General features: G+C 35.2%; 2 protein-coding genes across 2 annotated transcripts; one reads left to right on the forward strand and one right to left on the reverse strand.

The window, feature by feature from the left end:
• Window positions 1-3,501: 3,501 nt before the first annotated feature.
• On the reverse strand, window positions 3,502-4,969 carry LOC106339393 (pentatricopeptide repeat-containing protein At2g27800, mitochondrial). Its single transcript, XM_013778190.1, has 2 exons — window positions 4,781-4,969; window positions 3,502-4,698 (listed from the first exon to the last, which is right to left on the reverse strand). Exons 1-2 carry the CDS (start codon window positions 4,921-4,923, stop codon window positions 3,609-3,611), a joined length of 1,233 nt encoding a protein of 410 aa, XP_013633644.1. The 5' UTR covers window positions 4,924-4,969; the 3' UTR covers window positions 3,502-3,608.
• A 156-nt stretch (window positions 4,970-5,125) lies between these two features.
• On the forward strand, window positions 5,126-6,744 carry LOC106340481 (RNA-binding protein 48-like). The gene is made up of 7 exons (XM_013779360.1): window positions 5,126-5,334; window positions 5,397-5,480; window positions 5,570-5,650; window positions 5,784-5,923; window positions 6,093-6,208; window positions 6,371-6,433; window positions 6,523-6,744. The coding sequence occupies exons 1-7, from the start codon at window positions 5,273-5,275 to the stop codon at window positions 6,625-6,627; spliced, it is 651 nt and encodes a 216-aa protein (XP_013634814.1). The 5' UTR covers window positions 5,126-5,272; the 3' UTR covers window positions 6,628-6,744.
• The last annotated feature ends 275 nt before the right edge of the window (window positions 6,745-7,019 follow it).

Below are 7,019 nucleotides of genomic sequence, written 5' to 3' on the forward strand. Positions count from 1 at the left end.
ATTTTTGTGTAATGAACTAGGCTATTTGTTAATATATATTTTCCTGGTCAAGTCTTATTACCGTATTAGTATTCTGAATCTTATCGATTTATTAAACACATCTGTAGAAGATGATGAGATATGTTATCTTGGAAAATAGCTGTTTTCTAAACATTTTCTGAGCCCTGAGAGAAGAAAAAACTCTTCTTAGGGCCTGGGGTAAAAAAAAATTTTGTCCCTGTAAAGCAACAAAAATATGGCTTATTGCAACAAAATAAAACAATGATGTTAATCAAAACAAGCAAAAAAATGTGTAGAATCTTATTATGCTCACTGAAATAACTAATGTCGTAATCTAAAACCAACAGAAACGAAATCATTTGACTGAGAAGCGTTATCAAACCCAAATTTTAATCAGCACTTAAGCTTGTCACAAATCTACTTGAAGCACCTTTTGTGTGATTGAATAAACAATTCAAATAAAAGAAAAAATAACACTTAGGAATAGGAATCTGAACGACCAAAAGAAAAAAGCAAAGCTGGGAAAGACCAGTAAATATTAGATGAACTGTATTTAAGAAACAAAAATATATTAAGAAAAACAGAAAACGTTAACAAATGCATTCACAAACACTTGTGATTCTATAAGGCCTACTCTTATGGATTTTCCTCCTAACCACCTTCAAGCATACATTGATTTTTGATGAAAACGTGTCAACAAATAACCAAATAACAATAATGGTATCATAGTATGGTTTCGGTTTTGCTCTACAAGCATTATATATAATCTTATGACTGTGTAAAAAACAAGAAAACATAACTTTAAAGTCTAAAATTGAGAAATTACAAAATCTTTTATTCAAGTCGCTACCCATTTTCAGTCGGCCAATGCGGAGATTTAAACCCTAAATGATTATCTTTAAAACCTAAAAAATTTAACGCTATAAGTAAATTACAAATTTTATGGGTTCCTTTTGTGCATGGGTCGTGGGAGGTCTCGCCCCACCACTTAAATCGGCTCTGGTGCTATATGCTGCTAGAGTTTGGACTGCCCATTGAGTAGAGTAAGTGATATGGTTTTAAACAAAGTGGTTCCATATAATGATTGATACTGGCCATTATATCTTGAAAACCATTTAGATAGTATTATTCTATAAATAGTGTATTCTCACACATAAAAATGTTTCATTTAAAAACATATGTTGACGCATAGTAGCATAAATATTTTTTTGTTTTATTTTGATTACAAATATTTTCCAAATAACTTTTAAATGATTAATGATTGCTATATTTTAAAATTATGTGTCAAAATGTACTTTAATACACAGAGGGAGTATAAGAAAATAACTTGTATCTGCAAATAACTCGTGTAAATGCAAATAATTTGTGTGTGTCAAAATGTGTACTTAGAAACTTCAAAATAATATATCAATAACCACATAATTTGTATCCATCCCACTACTGTTTTATTTCTCCAACACCATCAATAGAGAAAACATTAAAAAATATATATATATCTGTCAATATGTGTTCTTAAGAAACTCTGGGATAATATATGCATAGAAATGTCTCAAGCTAAATATAGATTATCATATAAAAATATGCGATCAAATTATTTAGTTGGAGTTAATTTAAATTTTGACAAAACATATTTTCCATGCTAATAAAATGATTCTGGAAAATTTGAATAATTGAAGACACTTTAATAATAAAAACATCTTATGAACTTTGCCTCTGAAGGGTAACAACGGATTGAGCGATGCGGGACAAACGGTAGAGCTGCAGTGTGGTTAAAACAATAATAAAAACGTATAGGTATATGGTATATGTAAAGATTTTTGTTATTGTTAACTGCAGTGCGGTGCGGATCGTATTATAGAACTGTGATAAACTAAAATTCGGAACGTTTATTTAACAACATGGTTTAGTAAACCTTTTTTTCTTAACTGGTAACTGATGATGTGATCATTTTTTTATAGGAAAAAAAGTTATATCCAATAGTTTAGTTTATCCCAGTTCTATAACGTAACAAACACGATTTTTTTTTCTTTATAATAATACGACATAACATCATCAACATGTTTTAGCAAACAACATGTCTTTCTCTGATGCACCTTGCATCTGTTAATTTCTGAACGATGCACCTATTCATACAACTCTTTTAGTTATGAATGAAACAGTCTTTCATGTGCATCCTTAGTTTTCTGAACAACGCACCTTTTCGTATATCTTTTTAGTTTTTGAGTGATACACTTCTTTTTATTGATTAATAAATTGAAGTGTTTAACTAAAAACTTATGGTTAAGTTTGTTTTGGTTATGCAATCTAATTGATATAATTTATTTGATCGATAAAGGTGTGAGTTCATCGAATTACTAATGCAAAAGGTGTCTTTTCGTTTCTTTTGTTAACCAACACTTTTCTAAATGCACACTCTTTTGAAAATTGCATTTTCACACAGACACGCACATATATATATATATATATTGACCACTTCCGCATTTCTTCTTCTTCATCATTATTCGATACTTCTGCATGTCTAACCAAAATGATATAAATTTCTAAGTGTCTAGACAGTGTAACACATATCTTAAATACTATAATCGAATAAAATACCAAAGAGTTGTTAATATCTATTCTATAAAGTTATTGATTGTTTTAGAAAATATTAATAACCTTATGATACCCTCAACATGTGCGAACCTGTCGTAACCGAAGAGATACATGTCGTAACCGAAGAGGTGCGAATGTATCGTCACCGAAGAGGTGCAAACATTTTGTAACCGAAGAGGTGCAACATACCAAATGCGAACGGATCATCACCAAAGGAGTGCGAAGAAGTTATCACTGAAAGAGTGCAAATAGGTCGTCACCGAAAAGGTGAAAAGTGTCGTCACTAAAGAGGTGTGAATGGATCATCACCTTAGGTGTACGAACATGTCTTGGCTAAAGAGGTGCGAATAGTTCGTCACCAAAAGGGTGCGAACATGTTTTGGCCAAAGAGGTGCGAACAGTGTCCAAAGGGGCACAAACGTGTCGTGTCCGAAGTAGTGCAAATGTGTTGTGTCCAAGAGGTGCAAACGTTTTGTGAACAAACAAGTGTGAATGTATCATCACCGAAATGATGCAAAATGTTGTCACTGAAGGTGTGAGAACGAATCATCACTAAAAAGGTGTGAACATCACTTTACCGAAAGGGTTCATATATAATATTATGAAAAGTGTGTTAAAGTAAAGTTACCAAAAAGGGACAAACATAATGTCACTGAAAGGCAAACATAATGTCAGTGAAAGGGTGCAAACATAAAGGGTGCAAACATAATGTCCAAATTTATAATTCACATTCATTTAGATTACCAACCCAAATATATATATATATATATATGATTAGTAATTTTAAATTGCATCGTTTCCCCCGCGAATCGCGGGGGTCTTCATCCTAGTGATAGTAAAATTAAATATGACCAATTTCCAGTGGAAGATCCAAAATGAAATATCACACATCACTTCTGTTTTAATATATAAGATTTAAAAATTAAGTAATATAAATTTGAGTTACTTGTTGATTACTTGCACAAGTAAGTAAATCTCACCAAAATTTTCGATATTACGACAAATAAGAAACACATCTACAAATCCTTTCGAAGAACACTCATAAGCTTGTCATAAGAATCTCTGTCCACAAGCTTTTTCTCTCTCAACGTACCCAATAATCTCCTCGCTTCATCGTACTTCCCTTTCCTGCAGCTCTCAGCAACAAGTGTCGTATACGTAATCAAATCAACCACTCGACCACTCTCAACCATCTCCCACAAACAATTCACCGCATCATCAACCTCACCGCTGAGGGAAAGAGCACTAACAAGAGAGTTATAAGATTTCCCATTAGGAACAAAACCTTTCCCTTTCATCTCACCAAGCAGCTCTCTAGCATTAATGGTCCTCCCCTGAGCACACAGCCCATGTATCAGATAATCATAAGTAAACGAATTCGGCTGGCAATTATAAACCACACCCATCTGATGAAATATCCTAAGAGCGTCGTTGACGTGGAGCGAGAGCACGTAGCCTTTAACCAAACAATTGAGAGCGAACACGTCCGGTTCGATCCCGCTATCCACCATTTGTCTGAACAAAGACCGTATCGTCTCCATATACATATGGCTCGTGTAAGAGTTGTTGCCTTGACCCAACAAGGCCTTGAAGAGGATATGATACGCTCTGATCGTCGGCCTACACTCCAGGTTCTTGCTAGTCGCCATGTGTCTGAATATATTCACCGCGCGTATCAGCTTCCCAGCTTTCGTGAAATAGTACAAGATCGAATTGTAGAGGTTTTCGTTGCCAACGTGGCGAACGGAGAGCACCTGGTTCACGACGTCGTCCATTTCTTTGTACATTTTAGCGGCGCCGAGCTTCCTGATGGCGATGTGGTAGGTGCAGTTCTCGTGTTTGAATCTGGGCTGCTGAGAGGCCCAGTTGAAGAGGTGGAAACACACTAACGGGTCTTCTTGGAGGGTAATAGCATCGGCGAGCTCTTCAGGTGTGAATCTTGGTGGGAGTTTTGAAACCGTTTCTTGAAACTTGGATTCGTCAAGAACAGGTTTTGGATTGTTTCTTTTGCTGATTCTTCTTCTGAGCGAACGCGTGGGGACTGTCGTTGAGTAACAAGCATCGGTTTGAGACAGAGAAACAGAGATGCGTGTGGAAGCAATGAGACTATGGAAGCGTATCAAAGATGCGTCAAAATTAAGATAAATCCAGCAAATTCAATTCACGCGAAAAGAAAATCGAAAATTACCTGTGAATGGAAACTTCGATTCCAGTCTGGAGAAGAGATGAAAAAGTGTTTGTGGAGGAGACTCTAGCTTCGGGTGAGATCAAGCTTCGAGCGGTAGCGATTCTGAAGATGGAAGACATAAACGCAGACCTAGCTGCAGCCATTTTGTTTAGCTTCTGCAAAAATCCCAAAACCACTGTAATAGCAGAACGGTTCAGTTCAGTGGAATTTTTAAATATACTAGACCCGGTTCAACTATATAACCGGTAGTTGATTGGATTATTCGTCTTTTTTTTTTTTCAGTCCTGAGAAACTACGTCGTTTAACTAAACCTGAGAACATCCATCTTCCTTTGAATTTCGACTGCTTCTCTCAATCGGCGACGAATTAGTATACTCGCCGGTGAAACTCTCATTGTCTGCTTTGTTCGAGATATATGGAATAGACTTATTTTGTGGGCGTCGTTGTTAGGGTTCTGTTAAAAAAATTCTCTTCGGAATTGCAGAAGAAAAGATGGGTCGAACCAAAGAGATTCCACCAGCGGCTAGGGTTTATACAGTGTGCGATGAATCAAGGTATATACCCAAACTTACACTAATCGAATTTTGTTTCTTCAACCTTTTTTTGATGGTTTCAGATACTTGGTAGTACGAAAGGTACCGGCTTTAGGCTGTGGTGACGATCTGATGAGATTGTTCGCTACTTACGGAGAGGTTGAAGAGTGAGTAACTCTTCTCTTTCCCTCTCTTTTTTTTTTGATCCTCCCTCCGCATTGTTACTTTCAGTTTCTGATATTTGGTTTTGAGTTAGATGTAAACCTATGGATGCAGAAGACTGTGAGGAGTTTACTGATGTCTATTGGATCAAGTTCCGTCTCATCGCTAATGCAAGGTTTTGTTCTGAGGCTAAAGCTGTCTGAATTTTATCATATTTGTCTAACTTGTTTCTTTACTATATTGTGTCTCTACTTTTGGTTCCAAGAGGAATAATTCGTTTGGTTAAAGGTATGTTTAATGTTTGATAGATTTGCAAAGAGGAAGTTGGATGACTCAGTGTTCTTGGGAAACCGGCTCCAGATTTCATATGCTCCTGAGTTCGAGAGCCTCAGTGACACCATGGATAAGTTGGAAACGAGGAGGAAAGAAGTGCTTGCAAGATCCAACCGTAAGCTTTCTTATTTCCCCCACTTCAATTAGTCTTCTTGCAACAATAAAAAAAATGGATTTTTTTTTTTTATGATTAGTTAGGAATTGTAGTAGTAAAGTGTGTTTTGTGTTATAATAAACTGTTTAGACGATTGACAAGTCTATTATATGTTTCATCTTGTGAACAGCCCAGAAAGGTAAGAGCAGCGTCTCACAAGTCACAAAACCGGCTTTGACCCAAAGCGAGACGGATTACCAATTCCATAGAAGAAACGCTCCTATTACTCGAGTTTCATCTGACCAGGTCTGTGTTTTGTTTTATTGTCTGGTTTGAATTGTGCTCATTTGAAACAAACAATAACGACTTTTGTGTCACTGAACTTTGAAGATATATATCTAAGGCTCTTGTTGGCTTCATTTTTTAACAAAGAGAAGTGATAAAAAGGTTTAAACTGTGATTGTGTAGGAGTATTTTGGGTCATCTTCAATGAATCAAACTGTTAAAACTGTGAGGGAGAAACTCAACAAGGTAAACGAATCTTCTGTACTTATAAGTGACCTCTTAAGACTCTCCTTGACTAAAACATTTCCTCGTTTGGCGTGTGACATATTGTAAAGATTGAAGAAAGTGGTAAGCAGAAAAGGTCAGAAGCAAGCAGTCAGAATCTCCAAACAGAACCTGACTTGAAGAGAACCAGAGTCGATAACCGAAGAAGAATCTAAAACTGATCTTGGGAATGCTACTTAGCTAATCCTGTTTACCTTTATCTTAATTGTCTTCTTGTAGTTGTGAATAATTCATTTATTTTTTCTATTCAATTTCAGCTACTGCAATAATAATTTCTTGTGTTGTCTGCATCCATCACAAACCATAATTATAAAAACTAGATCGTTTAACCGCTATTTTAGATTGTAAAAAAGTTTAAAAATTATATGAGATTTTATTGAAAGCTGCATCTTTATTTGAAATTCTTAAAAACTACACTTTCGTATATATGTAAATTTAATACACTTTTAGATCTGAATATTTGAAACTATTATAATATATTTTCATATCATTATTTTAATACTTAAACTAAAATTAAGTAAAATCAATTTTATTTATTTCTTTTAAA

The sequence above is a fragment of the Brassica oleracea genome, chromosome C4 (genome assembly GCF_000695525.1).
Source record: "Brassica oleracea var. oleracea cultivar TO1000 chromosome C4, BOL, whole genome shotgun sequence".
NCBI classification, from domain to species: domain Eukaryota; kingdom Viridiplantae; phylum Streptophyta; class Magnoliopsida; order Brassicales; family Brassicaceae; genus Brassica; species Brassica oleracea.

Coding starts and splice junctions, on each gene's coding strand:
- LOC106339393 (XM_013778190.1), bottom strand. CDS start 4,923: ATGGCTGCAGCTAGGTCTGCGTTTATGTCTTCCATCTTCAGAATCGCT. Junction 4,699..4,780: donor ATCGAAGTTTCCATTCACAG/GTAATTTTCGAT, acceptor ACGCTTCCATAG/TCTCATTGCTTCCACACGCA.
- LOC106340481 (XM_013779360.1), top strand. CDS start 5,273: ATGGGTCGAACCAAAGAGATTCCACCAGCGGCTAGGGTTTATACAGTG. Junction 5,651..5,783: donor CGTCTCATCGCTAATGCAAG/GTTTTGTTCTGA, acceptor AATGTTTGATAG/ATTTGCAAAGAGGAAGTTGG. Junction 5,924..6,092: donor AGTGCTTGCAAGATCCAACC/GTAAGCTTTCTT, acceptor TCTTGTGAACAG/CCCAGAAAGGTAAGAGCAGC.